Here is a 21,517-nt window from a genome sequence, read left to right as displayed (position 1 = left end):
ACGTCCTGGCCGGACGTTCGCCGTTATAAAAAAAATTCACACACTTTTGGGTTACGCAAAGGTAGTGGTGGTTGTGTGCAACGTGACGCTGCAAAGGTGGTGGTGGTTCTGTGCGACGTGACGCGCGAAGGTGGTGGTGGTTGTGGGTGACGAAGGAAGTGGAGGTGAGGGTGGTGGAGTGAGGTGGGTGGGTGGTGGTGGCAGCCAGGCAAGAGGTGAGAGGGATGGTACGATGGTGGTAATTTAAGAAAGAAAAGAGAAAGATTATATATGTAATTTCAATTTTTTTAGAAGGCAATTTTAAGTAATTGTGGGGCAATATATAAAAGTTGAGCAGCATATATGGCAGATGTGGGCCACGTGGCATATAGCCCTACACAAAGAAAGACGTGGCCTGGTATTGCAAAAATAAAGAGTACACCTCTTTTAGAATTCATGTGTGACTCACCGAATCATGATCAATGGACCCAATATATGGATGAAAAAAAATATTAAATTATGATCAGATGTAGTTCTATGCTAGAACTTCTATCCACTATGATTTGTGTCAATAACCAAGTTAAACCTCATGGCTCATATAGGCACAAAGAATATGAATTTAAATAATTTCAATTCACCCCTCAAAAATATTTGGTAATTCCTTTTCTCCAAAAAATTGATTATCAGTTGATTTGGTAAGAAATCGTCTACTTTTAATTTAAAAGTAGGCGCGGTCCAAGCCCAATGTTAAGGAGAGAATGGAACATCTTGCTTAATATAATGACTACTTTAATCTATTTAGTGATCATTTTAATCTATTTAGTGACCTGCTTAATGTAGTTAGTTTTAACATTCTTTAATTCATTTAGTGGCTAATTTAATCCATTTAGTAACTAATTCAATCCACTCCATAAGAATGTCAGACTATTTTTTATAATTGTTTGTTGTAATTCGAGATTCAAAAGGAAACAAAGGGAGGAGAAGAGAATGGACAACTAGGATGGTGCAAGATACCTAGAAATAGTGTTAGGTTCGAGAGAAATGAAATAGACTTGTTAGGAGAATATAGGCTTGGATTGTATAATTTTATATTAAAATTAGACCGTCTTTTATAATAATTTGTGATTGATTATTCTATGTTTTCAACATCCATTGGTGTGTGAAAATTAGCTATTTTAGTTGATATAATCCAAAGAATTGAAATCTAAGATCAATAATTAAACCTTATCCTTGTCACTTGTATTATTGTATACAAATCAAATACGAAAGAAAAGAAAATGTACACACTTAATACAACTTCAAGGTAACACTGATCAAGCATTACTACTTAATTTAACTTGTCCGAAACTAATTTAGATAGTAACATCTAAAACGTTCCATCATCATGATTGGTTGGATTATCTTTACCAAGTTATTTTGTACTTATCTAGCATTTTCCAGTCAAAACTTAAAATACTTAAGGGGAATATTTGTATGAGATTTTTAAAATTTACAATTACATGTTTGGTATAAGAAATAGATTAATGGTTTTCAAGTATATAAGAGTAACTATAGTATTTCCATTAATTTATAGCCGTGTCAAATTTCTATGGCAACACACTAATAGTTATTGTTGGCATTCACTCTCTAAATATCCAATTCCATTGACTTAAGCCAAACATGCACGAACTGTTTGATCCATCTAAAAGGTCAACTTAGGTAAATGGATTACAAGGCACCAGACATAATCCATAATGAAATAAAATAAAATAAAGAATGAGATATCAGTAAAACACAAAAATGATTTCAACCACCATTTACACAATCTCACATTGAAATTTTTTGATATACAAAGTATCTATTGAAAAAACATCCCCCAAGAACAAGATATTTTTTACATTTTCTCATGCGATCAGAAACTAGAAGCACAAATATAAACAAGATAATTTCCCACCTACAATCAGAACAGACCTAACAAAACACACTCCTTCCACAATCGAGCAAGGCACAAAAAAAAAAAGACGAAAAACCGATTGTAACAAAAACCAGCCGAAAACTGAACTATATGACTACAACTTACAAGGCACCGGCATCAGCCCAAAAAAATAATGCCTCCAAACTGCAAATTGCACAAAAAGAAAAGCTTCAACTATTATGTCCAACTATCTGCATCTCACATCCTCACTCTTGGAAACAACAGGTCTTCTGGCAGACACTTGCAAGAGGCACATTCCCTAAAACATGGCCTCCAAGTATCCTCTGCTATAATGTTTTCTATTGAACTCTAACACACTACCATAAGCCCGATCAGCAACCCCAACAAACAATGCTTCAGTGTCGGGGCTGAAGGAAATTCCGGCAATCTCTCCAAACAAATCAATTTCTTGCGCCTTCTCAAAACCAGATTGTGTATCGAAGATATGAACGAAGTCGGCTGGCTCAGCCATGGCCATAAACCGGCCATCTGAGGTGAATTTCAATGCTCTTATAGCACCCATTCTTCCCTTAAGTGTTGCAAAGGACTGAGACATGTTTCGGATATCCCAGAGTCTGCATGTTGTGTCCTGATTTCCAGTGGCCAAGATTTGTCCATCAGGATGCCAAGCTGAAGCAAATGAATAATCAACATGCCCTTTGAGGGTACCAACGACTTTCCCTGTGTGAGAATCAGAAACCAAGCAGTCTGCATTGTCACCAAGGACAGCCATTAACTTGCCATCTGGACTAACCGAGGTGTTCTACAGAAAAGCAAGGAAATAAGTCAGCAAAGATCCCTCAAATCATTATCTTTAGTTTTGTATTAGGGTTGGGATGGATTCAACAACAAAGCCATGAGTGGCTCATACTCACATTCACAGACCATGGGAAACAAAAACGGTTGAAGCAAACAAAGTTTGCAGCATCAAAAACTCTGACTTGAGCATCATTGTTGCCAGTTACCACCCAGTTTGAACCACTAGGGCTTTGAAACATATCTATGGAATTAGTGATAGCATTTTCCTCCGTCGTTAATTTTGTACTAAATGCCACTTCCTGCTGATTTAAGTACTACAAGAGAGAAAACAAAAATATGTAACAAGATGGTTGTCAAAAAAAAGAAAATGTACCAAGATGGAGTTCATGTAAAACTGAAGTAAAAGAAGAATAAAAGCTGACATATTATACCTTGCAGATGAGCTCCCCATTAAAACCACCAGCTACCAAAAGATTATTCTTCACACACATCGTGCTAATTTGTACCCTAGACAAGGGTTGAGGAAGCGATCGGAGGCATTTCTGTGATGCATCACAAATTTTGACTCTCAGACAACAATTTAGAACAATGCAACCTTGAAAATTTTTAAATACTTGAAACAAATGAAATCACGAAACTGACCGTTGTAGGTATAATTGGTCTTGCCACATTAAGCACTTCTTTGCCTCTCTTACGTAAAGCAGACCAGTGCATGACAGAATGGTTTTGCATAAGATAAACATCATGTTTAGATGTAGCCCACAGCAGATCCCTCAGCTGCAGTCACAAATAAACTGCAAGTAAGCAACTACCAAAATTCTCACATTAACAAAAAAAAAAAAAAAAAAAAAAAAACATAAGCTTCTGGCTCAGGAATGAGATCACTCAGGCTCAAGTGATCAGCCTTATCCTAATAAATTATGTTTATGTATGCGCCACTATGATATTAAGATCAACTGGGGATCAGCCCTTTCACGTCGCGTACAAATATATGCTACTTTGATGTTTCTTGGATGATTACTGCAATCATATGGTCTTGTCCAGTTATAACTAATTCCAGATCATGAAGTATTTGTCAAATTCAGAACACTCGGGAAACTTGACTACTAAAAGTTGAAACAAGACAGCCTAATATTTCACCAATTCTAAATATCACCTAGTCAGAGGAATTGAACAATCAGATATACACAGAGAGAGCAAGGACACTAACTAGCAGCAGATTAATTTGGGAAGCCAATGAAGATGGTTCGATACACCCATTATAGAAATATGGAGTAGAAGTATTGAACTAGCTAGCTAATTATTTGGGTTGCCAATTCACGTGGCTAAGGCATCTGTTAGAACCCTAAACACGTATTTTAGTAGATGATAGGTAATCATGATGAGCTTTCAGCATTCAACGCTCAACAAAACATAGAAAGTAGCACATATGCAAACGTTAACAGAAGGGTATGCTTAAATTTGAGACACTACAATGCATTACAGAGTACAGAAGCAATAAGATCGCAAGAAAGAACATATATATATATTTATGCATTCAGATGGAGCTAATATTATATAGTAAAATTTCAGAGAAACAAACATCAAAGAGTTAGCAAGTTGTCATTATGATCGCAAAATATACACACTTTTAACATGTTCAGAAATTATTATTATCCTATCATACCATATTGCAACGTATCCTTTAAGCGCCAGCTGCTCGGATACAACTCCATCCTGCTACAGACAGATAAAATTCTAATGCCACGGAGCGGTTAAGGCAAATATATAATGCTAATGAAAACAATAAAGTTGCAACACCACTTTGAAGCGCTAACATGGTTTTGCTTTTGAGCAAAGTTCAACACAAACGAGTCCAAGCAAATAGAAAAGTACAGTAGAATCTGATAGTATAAACAGATAAATTTGCAACATTGTCGGACAGCAATTAATACATGGACTGCAAGTTGCAACCGCCTAAACAAAATAAAATTAAAAATACATACATTGTTAATAAAGATCAATAGATCAAGATGCTCTGACTCATACAATTATAGAACTTGTCAACAATCAAGTATTGACTCCAAGTATACAGTGAACATTAAAAAGAAATCTCAGAAGGCAAAGTGGCAGTGTCAGCTAGTAGCAAATCCATTTAGAAGCACTCCTATACTTCATCAACAAGGATTATGTATGAGATATATTGCTTACACTCTAAAATTAAGAAAAGATGCAAATATTCTGTAAGTGAACATGTTCAGGAGCTCTTTTAGCGAGGCCTACACAATTTACAGCCACCAAACAACAATTCCAAGACACAGAACTAGATGCTAGATAAAATAACTTACATGCAGAAAATGATGAATATACCTAGAAGGGTATTTAGCTAAGCAGACAAGGGGCCATATGTACACATGTAGGAAAGATCATGTTACCACCTATCAGAAATCACTAAAGATAGCACCTTACAGGACTCATCCTTTAATTTTAGAACAATTTGTGTATATATAATCAAAGCAAGAGTATTTATGGTTAAACCTTCATTTATCTGCACAAAAAGGACAAAGTAAATAGGACTTCATGGCATATTGCCACTGGGTCAAACAATATATAAATAGATAATCATTATGTAAGATGAGATTGCTTAATTAGTGCCACATAAAACAGTTCGGTCAGACCAGAATTTGGTTGTTTGCTTAATGTAATAACTAGATTTCTCAACCACTAAACAGCATGCCAGTTATTACATTCTAGCATCAACCTGAAGTTTGCTAGTGCAAGTGCATAAATTTATAAGAAGAAAATGGTAGCTGGACCTAATGCGCTTCAGATAGAAAGCAAACATCAAGCAAACAATTGGGGCTTTTTTCGAAAATTGAGTACACTTACCTTATCTTATTATCTAACATGTACAAACTGAAAACCTTCATTATGATTGTATGAAAATTTTGTGAAAGCCCTCAACATGGATTGATGCAGGATGTTGCACGGAATATGTCTATGTTATACCTGACCCCATCAAAGGATTACTGATCAACATATCTTAAATGACCTAGAAAATTATGAACTAATGAACTAAGTCAGTACTAGATGTTTACCATACCACATATTTGTATTAGAATACAATACTTATAATTCAGAAAAGGAGCCTTTCCCTTCCGTAGGAAACATAGACAATGAACTAAGATTCATGCCAGTTAACGTTCTGCCACTTTTTTCCTTTTTCTTGATAGGAAGGTGACAAGTGATGGAATTAAAACTAAATAGGACGAGAATATTACTGACGACTACTATAATGGACTGACTGGATAGATTTTGGGTAATTTCTCCATTACAACTACTTGTGTTATTCTGCAACACCAAGAATCAAGGGAAAAAAAGGAAGGCACAAACATTACCTGAAAATGTACGATTGTGGACTTGACAAGTCTTGTATTAAATTGAAAATCATAGAAGCCATAGCCTTTCTTCACTTGTTTGCATACCTGTTTACAACACACTGTACATCAGCAAGCATGAAAGAAAGTTGTCCATTTTCAGTATTGCTACCAGTTTCAAATTTTAAGTTTTAAGAAATATCTTACAAATTACACATGCTATGTCTTTTACTAGTTGTAAAACTTTCACCTCCATGTTTCGAAACATACAACTTCGACCATCAATATCTTTAACTACATATAAATAATATGCATAAAAAGTTGATAGTATCATAACACGACAAATTCAATAACATTTTTATATACTAACCTTCTTTATATATATATAAATTAGTTCGAAAAAATTGACGTATATGAATGATACAAAAACCAAAGTGTCGCAACTAATAAAAGATGAATGGAGTATAATGAAATTACAACAATAATGCATACTTGCTTCATTCTTTTATAACCGCACATTTAGACTTTTACACTACTTGTATAACTAACTTTGACAATATATGAAGTATAATATGTTCTTTAATTAGTTCTAATGTGAATTTTTTATAAAATACACTTTCTATAATTTTTCCGGATTGATTATCAGTGATATTAATGGTCAAAGTAAAGTAATGTCAGGAACGAAAGTAACTTACAATTAGAAAAACAACGGATGAACTATAATATATGCTACTTTTAAAAATTGACAAAAGGTCCCCTTCAACTAACAGGAAATCCAATAATAAACAGTGTTAATCACAAGAGTCAGTGTATCAACAACAATACGTTTTAATCAGCACAAAAAAGAGTAAAGAATTAGCAAAAACCAGTTTAATCTATTACACATCATTATTTAAGCTTTGTTCTCCTCGGCTTATTAAAATAAGTTTATGTAAAAATAACTTAAATTCTAAAAAAATAAGTTCAGTTTAGCAAAAATAAGTTCAGTTTAGCAAAAATAAGTTAAGGTTCAACAATAGGTTAAGTCCGCAAAAATAAGTTCAGCAACAGCAGGTTTAGTAGATATAAGTTCCACAAAAATAAATTAAATTAAGAAAATATAATTTGAGTTCTTTTGGACTGAATTGGACTGATTCGCTTTAACTGAACTCAAATTAATTTGTCTGAACTCAATTTTAATTTGTTTGAACTCAAACTGTTTTGTCTGAATTGAATGAATAAAAACTGTGAAAGGAAACTAATCCAACTAAATTTTCCTGAACTTATTTAAATTTGTCTTAATTGAATGAACTAAATTTTCATTAATGCAATCCAAAAGAACACAGCCGCCCTTAGTTAACAAGAACCGCTATAAATCAGTAAAAACAATTTTAAGCGGCGGGTTTCAACAAGCGAAATAATCAAACAGAAAAATAAGTAAAACTCATCCAGCAATTTCAATTGAAAATTCAGCAGAAATTAATCCTTTTAAGGCCTATGATTATTTAACTTGCAACTTCAATTCATATTCTCTAAATATCATAGAAAACAACTTCAAAATATAACAAGACCTATTAGAAAACTACAAATGGAAATTCACCTTTCCTAGCTCTTCGTGAGAGGAAGAAGGAACACTCTCAAAGTTCTTATACTGCTTCAAACGAGTCTCACGGTACTTGTCTCTGGTGAAATTAAGCCTTTCCCATGGAATTCCTTGCATATCTTTCCCTTTCTTCGCTTCGATCGCTGTCGTATCTGTTTTCGACTTTCCTTGCTTTTCAAATCAAAGAAAAAACGTCAAATCATCAAAAATAATCAAATTAAAAGATAGAACAAAAACACGAACACAAATTAATCGAATAAAACTTACGATATCGAAATCATCCTCGAAGTCAGAATCAAAAGGATCGTTGTTGCTGCAATTACTCATTGGAGAAGAAGAGCTCTCAGAAAAAGCTAGAAGTTCGTCATCAAAATCGATCATATCAAAAAAATTATCAACGTATTCAAGCTCGTCATTCTGGAACTGAAAATGCGCCATATTAAACTTTTCCTGCGAAAAAAATTAAAAATCGTTGAAAATTCTAGGGTTCGCGCTTCGAATTACGAAACAGTCATACGAAAATTAGAAGCGAAATCATAATAGTCAAATGATGAATTAATGATTCATTACCTGGTAAAAAAATACAGAGAGAATGAACAGTGAAGCAGAGTAGGATGAGAGTAATTTCGGAGGAGAGAGAATTTGGTTCGCCGAATTTTAGAGGAAAATGTTGGAGATATAGCTCGGTACTTATAATGAAAATGGAGGCAGAATTTGATGTGTGTGAGAGAGAGGGGGACAGTGATGAAAGGTCGAATTGCCAAGTGAACGACAGTTTTGTTTTTATTTGATTTGGTTGGAGTTGGATATTTTTAAAATGAAATTCCGTGGACTTTGGGGCCCAGGAGAGAGTTGGGGTCCTAGGGGACTTGTCTACCGTCACCTGCCGTATAAGCGCGGTTAGCTGCCGTGATCGTGGTCCTTTTTGATATTTGATAGCAATAGAGTTTTTTCTGGATATATATCATAATTTGTGGGGATATAACGTATTAAATTTTTTTTATGGTAATGTATCAACTTAAATTTAAATTTTGTTAAAAGGTACCAAAAATATTATTTTCAGTGAGAAAATCAAATTTTTGTCCTTTGACTTACTTAATTACTGTTTGTATAGTGTGTGATATTCAATTGCTTTTATTACATTCATTTTCCTCCAACTTGTTCACTCTCATTTTGTGACTCACCCGCGAATTCCTACCAAGTTAAAGCCAAAAAATTGACTTTCTCGTTGGAAGTTGAGTGTTTGGTAGCTTTTAACAAAACTTAAATTTAGGTTGGTATATCCCCACAAAAAAAAATTAGTGAGGTATATCCCCCCCCCAACAAAATGCCCTAATACCCTGATATATTCCCGCAAAAAACTCATTGCAATAATAAAAAGTTAAAATTCTCGTTCTATCATAAAAGGTCCTAGATATAGGTTGAATTAATGATACAAAATGATTCAAATTATTAGTTTTATCACCATTTAGGACCTATAACTATTTTATGTATTGTATGGCACCTGTTGACAACCGTCTGAGTCATCGTTAACTCAATTGAGGTTAACTAGACAAAAAAAAGAAAATTAAAATTCAAAAGTAATCGTTGAAATATTTGGAACTTTCAATTGCTGAATTATGGTTCCAATATATTAGTTGTAAAAACAAACCAAAAAGGCAGGGGGAATTGTCTCAAAATATATTTACAATCCAAAAAAACAAAAAAGAAGCAAAACACTATTACAGCTTCTTCAACCAGCATTGATCAACACCCTTAAAATGAAAGTAACCACAACAACAATCTGCAACGACACATGTATTTCAATGAGGTATTATGTGATTATGGCAAAGTAGCAAAGAAAATATTTCCAAAACAGTGACGAATCATTTCATGAGGTTCCATATTTGTGAAAATTATTGAAAAAGAAGGGGTTGTCAATTCTTTGAGTGGATTGATAGTCCTCTTGAATTAAGAGATGAAATGGTGGCTTTCGTTAAGAGCAAGATGGAAGTAGAAGATGAAACGGAGGACATCATCAACAAGCTCAGGAAATATAGGATTATTGTGGCAGTCTTAGTGTTCATAATTTTCTTTATGCTAATGAAAATGTAATGTTATGTAATGAAGAGAATAAAAATGATTACGGTGTAGTAGCCTTAGAATAATTGTATTGATCCATAGTCTAAGGACCCAACTGAAGTTATATTGGTTGTTCTAGTTGTGTTGCTTGAGCTTGATTGACTTTCGTTGAACTATGATATATAAACACATTAGTTTCATGAATTTGCAATCGTGATTGAATAAAAAATTCAGTTATAGAAATTGCATTACATTTTCTTGTCTTTGAAATCCATTTGGGTAAGTGAAAACACCAACATATGTATTGTGCATAGAGACTGTTATATGTGAATGCATGTTGGGTTGGTGGAGTAGCACTTGTATTCAGAGTTTGGTTGCTTGCCTGCTTAGGTGCCTAAGGTGCTGCTGGAACAAACTCTTTCAATGGAGCAGGATAAGGTCTCTTGTTGTGTCCTTCTCTCTATAATTGTTGCACCTCATTGTAACCCCTTCTTAGAAAATCTTGTACCAACTACCTCCTCAGATCAACAGATGGCTTTCTCTCCACATTAGGCCTATTATGTAGCTTTTTGACAACAGGTGCATGCAAGTATTGGGCTATAGGTTGATTAAGGCGACTATTGTTGTCCATTCAATGGCTCTAATGGGAAGAAGTATGCCTTCAAATATGTGTCTTTTGAGAAGTAATGTGACACATAGTGCTCATGTAGTTCCTTTGCTTTCCATATTGCAGCTACTGCATGGTTACAAAGCACTCCACTAAGTTGCCAAGCATTGCATCTACATGTTCTATCAAAGTTTACCATATACCTAGTTTGTGTTAACCCCTCCCTAACCCCTTATGAAAAGTGACCATCACAAAATATTAATGCTAGCCAACCCCTTGTATCCACATTTGACTTCCTCGACTTAGTTTTGATCCTAGGACAAACCTGGATTGCTTTCTTAAATATGAAGATCTTTTTTTTGTGAAGCCTCTCCATCAACTCTTCTGTAATATCCTCAAGCATTGTGATTATTTGTTTATGCCTAGATGACAAAATATATTAATTGAAAAACCTCTTTCATGTTGTTGTCAATAGAGTCACATGAATGATGACTGGTTGTGAAGTAAGCTCTCATCCATTTCTTTTGGTTTCTCTCCTTTAAATTATTTGTTGGCTCCTTGGAAATGTCACCAAAGAGTGTCATGTTCTTCTCAAACTCGACTTCAGTGGTGCTTTTGGCAATTTTGGAAAAGCCACTTTTGTGCTACACACCACCACCAAATAACTGCCTAATTGTAGTACACATGTCTAGCACAACATCTAGTATATGCTCTAGGCCATACAAGAGATACAACTTTTAAGAGGCCTTTATGTTGGTTAGACATAATAGTGTAGCATTCAAGATCATCAGCCAATAATTGCAAAAACCAGCTTCAACTTTCTATGTCCAAGCCCAAGCTATTTGGAACATTTGATTGATTTCCATCCCTACCAACTACAACAAGAAGATATCCACCAAAAGCTCCTTTCTAGAAACAACCATCAATGCTAAAAAAAGGGGCTTACACCCAGCTATAAAGCCTTTCTTAATGGCATCATCGCAAATGTACAATCTCTCAAATACACCACTATTGAGCTTTAACTTGATAGTGGTTCTAGGGTTGACTTCTTACTCTCTGCAGCAAATCTGTAAAGTAAACCATATCGCTCCTTGTACTCACCAAGTATGAGTGTTTGAGCCTTCCTTCTTGCCTTCAATTTCAACCCATAGTGTGTCAACTTTTCTTAGCGCTTCGTATAATAAGGGTTAATCTTGAACTTCTGTTGGTATAGCTTAGCAATCCACGAAATCAAATCTTCTTCACAACTGCTAACTTGCCACATTTGTGTTGAGGAACCAATGTCTTCACAACTAAATGACATATCCTTCTAACAAGTGATGCATATACATAGAAAGGGCACTTATCTGCCTTGCATCTTGCTCCAATTTTTTGTGCATTATTCTTGTGAAATAAGTATCCCTCCCAATGTTCATGCAGTAGTTAGTAAATGCATCCCTGAACTCAATTGCATTTTCAAATTCATGTCCTAAGTAGAATGGACACTACAGTCACTAGGAAAAAAACGGAAGGGCTTAATGCAGTTGTTTTAACCGCAACCCTTCCGTTTTTTTTCCACTAGTGAGTTCAAGCAAGTATCCTTCTGAAAGAACAGTAGTTTTCCTCCTCTTAAGCTTGGTAAAAGGTAACCACAATCACCTTCATCATTTGAGTTTGGTAAAAGGTTACCCTAATGAGTTTATCAAAGCCTTAAGGTAACTTGGTGCACAAGACTTTAGCACATGAATGCTAAGTTAAAAAAACCTACATCAATACATAATGCATTTATTTGTCAATGAAGGATTAGAATCACACATCTGCATAAGTATTCTCATTCCATTTTCCATTGATGCCCTATATTAGTTAGTTACATATCCTAAGGGTTGACAACCAAAAAATCAAATCCCTAATCACAACCAAGACCCCTAATACAATCATACAATAATCCATCCAAAAAACCCAAAAAACATCAATTTCAGATCATCTTGTAGCAGGGGAGCATGATATTTCACTGCTCACTTTCATCATCATCATGCAGCCACTGTCTAAGATATCTACCATTATTTGTGAATGATGTCCTAGCAGATCCAAGACTTGGACCGGTTTTCCAATTCATGCACTCTCTCTGGATAGAATCCACCATTTCCAATGCCACATGTCCCTCCATGTCTTACAAACCACAGAGACAACCCTTTGTCCTTTTTGGAAATCTTGGGGAACACATACATGCACATGATGTGGTCATTGAAAAGCACATCCTCAGCAAATTTGTGACATTGCCATAACTATCCTTCGACAACAAACCAACACTTAGTAAGATTTTGTATTATATCATGTGATATGTTGTATTTGTGTATGAGTTGTACGTATAGGAATGAAATGTGAATTTCAAGAAACTTTATATTTTGAATAGTTTAAAATAAATTCAAACGAAATTTCAACAAATAAGATTATTGAAATTCATTGCCAACAAGTTTGCCCCTTTTATCTTCTTTGCTTCTTGATTTCGCGAGTCAAGTTATAGTAGAGATACGAAAGATGATGGTAGAATGGAGGTTGGTTCTAATATCTTAGAAGTTTGAGATCTCTGCTATATTTATTGAAATGAATGTAACACACAAGTATGAAGTGTATGTATTCATTTAAGATGAATCTTGTTTCTTAATTATTTTACTTATTGTTGTTTTTAAGTAATTGTTTGCAAGTTTTGCGGACGAAACTTCTTATAAGGGTGGTAGACTATAATAGCCCCAATTTCTAAACCGTCTTATTTATTGTTAATCATAATTGTTAGCCAAATCATATATCAAATACTCTAATTTTATTTGAGTTAAAGTATGAATATTATATTCTCTAACGATAATATATTATTTTATTGTTGCTGATATTATATTTTATTTAATTATAATAATCTTCCCGCTTTAGGGTTGTTCGATTTTCAAAGGAAATTCTGTTAGAATTCGAAAAAGAATATTTATAAAGTCTGAGAATCAAAGTGTTGTTGTGATAGTTAATTCTAATTTAATATAGTCGGGACTTCGTTTTCCACATTCTCTAATATAGTTCAGTGAGTGTGATGATAGCAGTTGGTCAGCTCGACCAGATTCTTTAATTCCGTTGTGCATTAATGCTCTGAAAGTTGGTCGGGAATGGCCGTCTGCTACAGTTCCTGACCCATGCCCATCCCTAGATGCAACAACACGAGAGAGAAAAGCAGGGCATTAATCACAACAATGAGCAAACACATCGACAACAGCAATAGAACAATAACACCGCAAGGAAATAGTGCAACAATACGGTGCGGTGCAGACGGCCGCATCGGCAAGGACGACAAAGAGCTAACTCTTTAAGGAAACTAATATATCTATTTTATATAGGATTTACCCCCTTTTATCATTGATTATTAGTCTTAATTGCGCTCTTTGGAGCTTTTTTTTAGTACTAATGTGCTCCTTGTAGTGTGTTTGTTGTTTCAGGTTGATCATTGTAGGAATTAGCATATTTTTAGTGAATTTTCTACTCATTTATATCACTACAAGAGATGATGTACTTTTAAGAGCACAAGCATTGAGTTGGAAGAGTTTTGAAGGAAATCGAATAATGAAATAAGTAGAAAAATGACTTCAGTCCACTCTATTGATCATATCTCAATTTATACAAATCCAAATGCAGTTATTTGAATTGGGTTAGATTCTAAACTTCAAGATCTCTCCAACTCATGGTCACTTGTCTATTTCTGACAAATAACGAATAAGTTATGGCGTTTTGAAGATAGAGATTTGTACAGGCTAATGATCGTTAATTGGCTACCCGGGTACCTTTACTTAGCCAAATTTCAACGTTTAGAGAAGATTTGGAAGAAAACAAATTTTTTGTTGCTGGCTCGACCAGGCGGGGCGCTATTTCACTTCTTCGAAAAATGATTTGACAACCGCCCGGTCTGGCGAAATCCGCCGCGGTAACACAGGCTAGGCGATTTTTATGCGTTTTGAAGCGCGTGTTGCGTATTTTATTATTTTTCTATAAATACTTATCCTTTTAAAGTAAAAAAAAAACTATGTTTTTATTATTATTATGATTTCAGTCATCAGTTTTTTAAGCACTTTTATTATCTTAAAATCCTAGTTTATTCTACTTTACAAATTCATTCAAAATTCAATAGAGTAATTGTTTTCAAGATTCGTTCTTTAATTAGTATTATTTCTCATCCCTTATTATTCCCTTTTCAATTCTTCTTTGTTATTCAATCATGTTGCTTTCTTATTTAATGGTAATTATGTTTTCCCCAATTATGTGTGAATAGCTTATTTTCTAGGGATTTTTGGATCTATGTACGCATATGATGGATTGATTGAATGATTGTTTAATTCATTGATTTATATGGTTCTTGTTATTGAGTTAATTAAGTTAATCTACAAGTTTGGCCAACTATGTTGATTATTGTCGCAATACAAAGTTATAGACCGAGAGGTAGGATTTTGTATAGGCTCTCAATAGTAGGCTTATCGAAGTATGACCATGCGAGAGCGGCTTAGTGAGTTTCGAGGGAGGTAATGTTCGAGAGAAATTACATGCGCCCTAGTTAGGTTATTTCATTGAGTTCTTCAATCATTCTTGATATCCTGAATTGCATATATGGTGAACCGTTCCCTAGTCTTTCCGATCCTTTATTTGATATTCGTGATTTGATAATTTGGTTAGTTTAGTAAACCAAACCTTTTCATCGGATTTAGTTAGTATAATATTAGATTTCAAATACAATAGTATACCTATCTCTTTGTGGATTCGATCCTGACTACTAGTTAGTGGACCTTAGGTTATTTTTGATTAGGTGATGTGACTCTAACCTGTCAAATTTAGGCATTATTGCCGGGAAGACGGCTTATTTTTATTTTATCTGAATTATAGTATTACACTAACCTACTATGAAGAACGCCTGTTCTTCAAAGCATCTCACATTTGTTTTAGAGTTTTTGGTGTATGAGTAGGAAACTAAAATCCTCAAATCTAATTCCATTTGATCCAGAAATTGAAAATACTGCTTGTAGACTCAGAAAGGAAACTAAGAAAGCAAAGTTATCTATAGGAACACCTTCCCATTAGACACTTACTCAACCATCATCACTGCAACAACACTTCCCTGTCACCCCAATTTCTCTTATAAAATGTGAGAATGCTACCCGAATCTTCGGGGATTATGCACAACCATCCCCTTATAATGTACCCACTAGGGGTACGGATGCCTACTATCGCTGCTGTAAATTTTAAAACCAAATCTCATGTGCTGAACATGGTTCAAAATAATCAATTTGTTGGGTTACCTTCTGAAGACCCAAACCAGCACCTGCATCGATTTTCACAATGTTGTGCTACTCAGAAACAAGCTGGTGTTTCTGTTGTCAGGATGAAAATAATTCTATTTGCCTTTTCTCGATCTACGAGACAAAGATCTATTTTGCTACAAGAAGTTGCTTGCCTCCATCACCACTTGGGCAGCATTTTCAAAAAATTTCCTCATCAAATGGTATCCATATCAAAAGACTGCAGATATGCGTCATGAGATAATGTTTCACCCAAGATCCCAGAGTCATTGTATGAAGCTTGGGAAATATTCAAGGATCTGCAGCGCCTTTGTCCTCATCATGGTATTGATAAGTGGTGTTTGTGTTAGATTTTCTACAGTAGAGTTGATGCAGATACGAGAAGGTTGGGTCATTGATAGAGCCTCTGGTGGGTTTTTCATTGATAAAGCTATTGATGAAGGGCATGAAATTATGGAGAAACTCGTTCTAATCAAGCGTATGCTATTCGCTCTTCTATGGAAAAAGGAGGCAAACATGATGTTGAGGCCTATTCTTTACATTTCATAGCTGCTCTAAACCAGAAGACTGATTTTTTGAAGTTCTTGCTCCCACATGAGTGTTAACGCGATGGCTAGTGCTTCTGGATATAATGCTATCATATGTGACGCTTGTGGGATAGTTGGCCACAACTCTCAAGAGTACCCTAGTCTCTTAGCTTCTAACGAGCCAGTGCATGCATTGTAGTCTCAACACAAGCCTCACTTTAATCCATACTCCAATAATACTACAATCCTAGGATACGAGATCATCTAAATCTCTCATATAGGAGTAATAATATGTTGAACCGCAACAACAACATTATCCACAACCTCACCAGCAACAACAGTCCCTACCACAACCCCGGTTTCAACAGCATCAGTCACAACCACAAGCTTCCTCTGGATTTCAGAGAAATCATTTTCAACAGCAACATAGCACACCTCTTTCAGACCCAACTATTGTTGAACTCATAAATCTCAAGTTGAAGATGCAGAAAGGTATTCTTTCCTTTCAAGCAGATATTAGGTCTCAGTTTGAGAACTTGCATGCTCAGATTAAGCTACAAGGGACACACAATAAGATTTTTGAGTCACAAATAGCTCAGCTATCTAGTTCTTCTGCCAGTAGGCCATCCGAGTCATTGCTTTCACAACCAGTGCAACTTAGGGACACTGCCAATGTTATTACCTTTCAAAGTGGAGTGCAGTACGATGTCCCGACAATGCTGGAAGTGGAATCATCAGTTGCTAAGAAACCACAAGACGTGCCTTACGTCTAACGCCCCTGTTGAACCCTAGTTTTGATGATGACAAAGAAACAAAGATGCAAACTAAGTAGTGAACTAATGAGTTATTTAAGTGTATGATGTTTAAGGTATCAATGAAAGGAACTGGGAGAATACGAAGTCAAGGAAGAAGTCAAGAGAGGATTTCAAAGGCTAAGTAAAGAAGTTTCTATAAGTTGATACTGGAGCAAGCATTGGATCAAAAGAATAGAAGCTAGGCGTTTTATTTTCTAGTTCCAATGTAAAGGAACAAAGTTAGAATGGTAAGGAACAGTGGCAGCTTTATTTGAGAATGAGAGTTTGTTCCTTTGTAAGGAACAAACTAAGTGGCACTAAAAGAATATGTTAAAGGAACTTAGTTAATAAAAGGAACTAGACTTAGGCGTGCAAAAGTATAACGGCTAAATGTGCAATTGAGTAAGTCATGCCTAAATTATAGAAATTAGTTTTATCTAATTTCAAATGATAAAATCAGTTTTAAAATAAAATCCGTTTGAGAAAAAGATTTTGTTTTTCGGAAAAATAAAGAAAATAAATATCCGGTTTTAGAAAGAATTTGTTTAAAAGATATTATTTTCTTAAAGATTAAAAATTCAGTTTTAAAGATAAAAATTGTTTTTATAAAACTGATTTTCGGATAAAGCTCAAGGAACCCCTATTACTTAGGAGTAGTGGCTAAAATATATCCACGTTCATTTTTAGATCATGGGATCATGGGACATGATGTGAAATGTGTTCCTTAGGGGAAGGAACATCATGGGTTAATGGACTTAACATGTAATCAAGTTTTAATCCCACGTTCTTTGTGATTATTACTATAAATATTGAAGTCTAGATAAGTTCCACATTGTGTCTGACTAAGTAATTAAATGAGTTTAACTAATTAAGTGTCAGTGCCTTCATTCTCTCATAATAGCCATTTGTTCTTTGCTTTCTTACTCTAATTCCACTAAGCTTATTTCGATCAATTGTATTTTGGTTTTTGGGGTAAGGGAACTTTGAGTGAAGTTCTGTAAGAGAAAGGCTTTGAGTGAAGCTTGTATGAGTGAGAAAACTTCGAGTGAAGTTGAGAGGAACTGCTGGTAAGGGAACAGTGGCTCAGGAACTTGAGTTTAGGAACTCAAGGTGTGGCTCGAGTTAGAATTAGGTTGTAACAAAGTTGTTTGGCCTAATTAGTGAAATAGTTGAGTTCAAAATCCCTAGTGGTCGAGGTTGTTTCTTCTTGTTGGGCCCAAGAAGTTTTTCCTCGTAAAAATCCCTTGTGTTTCTCTAGCTTGTTTATTCGTTTAAGTTTTAATTTCCGCAAAAAGTTACGTTTATTTCTACACCTACAATTCACCCCCCCTCTTGTAGTGTTCCTAGGGAAATAACAGCCCCGACCTCTAAACATTATTTTTTAAGTTAATTAATCTATTATTGGCAGCGGAACTTAGATGGTCGGTGCGCTACTGCCGTATTTTCCGTTCGAGAAAATACAAGGCAAACATTCGTTCATGACGCTAAACATATTATAGTTATTAAAATAAGCATATTAATTATATTAATATAAATATCTGAGCATAGATGATTACGTAGTTATAGTTAAACTAAGTTCGTGTTCTAGTGATCATAGATTTAGATTACATAACCAATATATATAGTTTTCATAATTTAAAGTAGTTGACCATCCTCACTTCTACGCCATCCCGTCATCTTCATCGGTACCTAAAACCAAAAGCAACATCGTGAGCCGAAGCTCAGTAACATACTACCCTAACAACGTAAATTCATTTCAATTCATTTTATTTGCAAACAGAGAGAAGAGAATATAGTAAAGCATATTTCAAAATAATAGCAAAGTAAACAATTATAAATATCATCTTGATACTTCATAAATTCCCATTATCTTTTCATCTTTTAGCTTGGTAACTGGCGAGTATAGACATGTGATGACCCTCAAGGAGCCGAGCTCCCTTTTGGGTACACCACCATGTGATGATCCTCAAGGAGCCCAGCTCCCTTTTTGGATACACCACCATGTGATGATCCTCAAGGAGCCCCGCTCCCTTTTTGGAAACACCGCTCGCACCAAAATAGCATGCGGTACCCCTCAAGGAGCCCAGCTCCCTTTTCGGGTGTACGGCAGGTGCGAAGGTACGTGCACGACCATAAAGTAGATAAGCATAACATTATACTGCCATAACCTCTTTCACTTTTATTTATCATGTTTCGTTTGTTTAGCATTCATCGGCATAAGCCATAAATCTTTCATGAATCATACTTGAGCATCAATAACTCATAAGATCATCATTTACGAAACTCATTCGAAAACAATTTAATCCCACAATCCATATAAGAATCACATTGCAAAATCCTTAACATAATTATAAACATCATTTCATAAACACATTTCGAAGGGGATCGTGGGTGCTAGCAATAGATGTTACCTCGGTTCCCGCGTAATAACTTGAAAGTTGGGGGAGGCTGTAATATCCTTTCCCTTTAATCTAATCATGAAATGACTCAACGAAATATAAATATTCGATTTTTTTTAACAACTGACCTTTATTTATTAGTATTACTTTTATTATGGAGTGTCGTTGGTGACGTTACATAGATTCATTATTTAAGCTTTATATAACTTTACTTACCTTACTATAATTAATAGAATTATAATTTAACGTATCATATGTTATACTATTAAGTAACTTGTTCAATAGAAATACATAAATTATCTCTAACAAGTTAATAAAACAATTTCAATTGTCGTAACCCAGCAAATCGTAAATTACTAATGTTCATTCATTATTTTCATATTACAAGAATAATTTGACAATTAGTGTTACACAACTTTATTTATTTAGTTTATAGAACAATTCATCAACTTAATTATGAAATATCTATTAAGCCTAACAAACTAAGTATATGGATTTTATTAATTGGTTTAATTATAACTAAAACTAGATTTTAGGCCCAATAATAAAAGTAACTAATCATGGATTATATTTGGGCTTATCTACAAAAACTAAATGAAAACAACCGAGGAAGAGGTATTTTTCATACGTCCTGTTCAGATGAGCAAACACGAAAAACAGGGGAGGGGGGAGGTTGGGTGCGGCGTGGTGGAGCTCCGGCAGCAAGTGGCGACACAGAGGGGTTCGTCGGATTCGTCGAGCGACGGCGGTACGGCGAGAAACAGAAGGTAAGGCGCGAGAGAGAGAGAGAGAGAAGAAGAAAGAAGGGGCGAGCGAGTGAGGGAGAAGGCGGCGGTGGGTAGGTGTGGTGGTGGCTATGGTGGCGCACAGGAGGCGCGACGATGCTGATGGCGGATGGTGGTGTTATGGCGGGGCTATGGTGGCTGCCCTGAAACAGAGGACAGAGGAAGGGTGGTTGCGAAAAAAAAAAAAAAAAAGCTTTGGGGAGCGTTTTGGTGGCTTTTTCCGGCGAGGGTTAGCGGGTTTCCGGCGAAGAAAATGGAATGGTTATGGTGGTGAATTGAGGGAGGAAGTAATGGGTATTTATAGGCATAGTTGGGGGATAAATTTCATGAATTTGGTGGGTTGATTTGATGAAGAAAAACTGAAATTTGGGTGGGTTTGATTTGATAAATATTAGATTTTTGGATGGGTTTGGATTGAATTGAAGTTTCTAATTGCAGTTGAATTTGTTTATGTGAAAAAAATCTGTCCTGAATTAAAATCCATTGTCGGGTTGTACCGGTTGTTTGTGAAGGAAATGGAAATGGGTTGATAAAAGTATTCTGTTGTTTCCTTAAGTTTTCTTTCTTTTTCGTTTTTCTTTTCCTTTTTCTTTTCTTTTCTCTTTTTCTTTTTCTTTTTATTCTGAATACTACTAATTTGTATAGTAACAAATTTGTTTATTACTTTGTTTCCCTACTTTAACTAATGTTATCGTTTAATCTAACATAACTTGTTATTATTTACAACATATATTTATTTATAAATTAATTATCATTATGTGATATAGAGTAACAAAATTTCAATAATAACTTATGATTGAAGGAAATATTAACCACTAATTATTATTATTTAATTTAAGCAAGTTTAAATTTTCGGGATATTACATCCTCTCCCCCTTAGAAAAAGTTTCGTCCTCGAAACTTAATAATGATAGCCAATAATCATATTTTCATTAACTCTTATACAAGTACATAATTTCAAAGTCAAATATTCACATGCATAAAATCATCATTTAAGCAAATAGGTGAGGGTATTTCATTTTCATCTGATCTTCTACTTCCCAAGTTGCTTCTGATGACGAATGGTTAGCCCATAGGGATTACTTTATTCCTAAGTTGCTTTTCTCGTCGATCGAGAATTTCGACCGGTCTTTCTTCATACGTTAGGTCATTTCTAAGCTCTAGGGGATCGTGTCTAATCACATGATTAGGATCTGGTATGTACTTTCTCAGCATTGACACATGAAAGACATTGTGAACCCTATCCAAATCTGTCGGCAGCGCTAAACGATAAGCTACTTCGTTGACTCGCTCCAAAATCTCATATGGACCGATATACCTCGGACTTAGTTTTCCAGACTGTCCAAATCTCATGACACCTTTAGTAGGTGAGATTTTCAGAAAGACATGATCGCCTACCATGAATTCTAGTGGT

At 35.0% G+C, this 21,517-nt stretch overlaps 1 protein-coding gene across 4 annotated transcripts; it reads right to left on the bottom strand.

The window, feature by feature from the left end:
• Positions 1-1,759: 1,759 nt before the first annotated feature.
• Positions 1,760-8,379, bottom strand: LOC104892639 (uncharacterized WD repeat-containing protein C2A9.03). Of its 4 annotated transcripts, XM_010678624.3 has the most exons (8): positions 8,201-8,379; positions 7,898-8,080; positions 7,628-7,801; positions 6,070-6,156; positions 3,335-3,469; positions 3,124-3,234; positions 2,809-3,006; positions 1,760-2,696 (listed from the first exon to the last, which is right to left on the bottom strand). In XM_010678624.3, the coding sequence occupies exons 2-8, from the start codon at positions 8,066-8,068 to the stop codon at positions 2,193-2,195; spliced, it is 1,380 nt and encodes a 459-aa protein (XP_010676926.2). In that variant the 5' UTR covers positions 8,069-8,080; positions 8,201-8,379; the 3' UTR covers positions 1,760-2,192. The 4 variants fall into 4 exon arrangements, with proteins under 4 accessions (XP_010676926.2, XP_019104484.2, XP_048498449.1 ...); XM_019248939.3 differs by lacking the exons at positions 7,898-8,080; positions 8,201-8,379 and adding an exon at positions 4,359-4,408 and having other exon boundaries at positions 7,628-7,661; XM_048642492.1 differs by lacking the exons at positions 7,898-8,080; positions 8,201-8,379 and having other exon boundaries at positions 4,359-6,156; positions 7,628-7,692.
• Positions 8,380-21,517: the final 13,138 nt, after the last annotated feature.

The sequence above is a fragment of the Beta vulgaris genome, chromosome 1 (genome assembly GCF_026745355.1).
Source record: "Beta vulgaris subsp. vulgaris cultivar EL10 chromosome 1, EL10.2, whole genome shotgun sequence".
In the NCBI taxonomy this organism is placed as follows: Eukaryota; Viridiplantae; Streptophyta; class Magnoliopsida; order Caryophyllales; family Amaranthaceae; genus Beta; species Beta vulgaris.
Note: the sequence above shows the minus strand (reverse complement) of the source record. Positions and strands in the feature narration are given on the sequence as shown.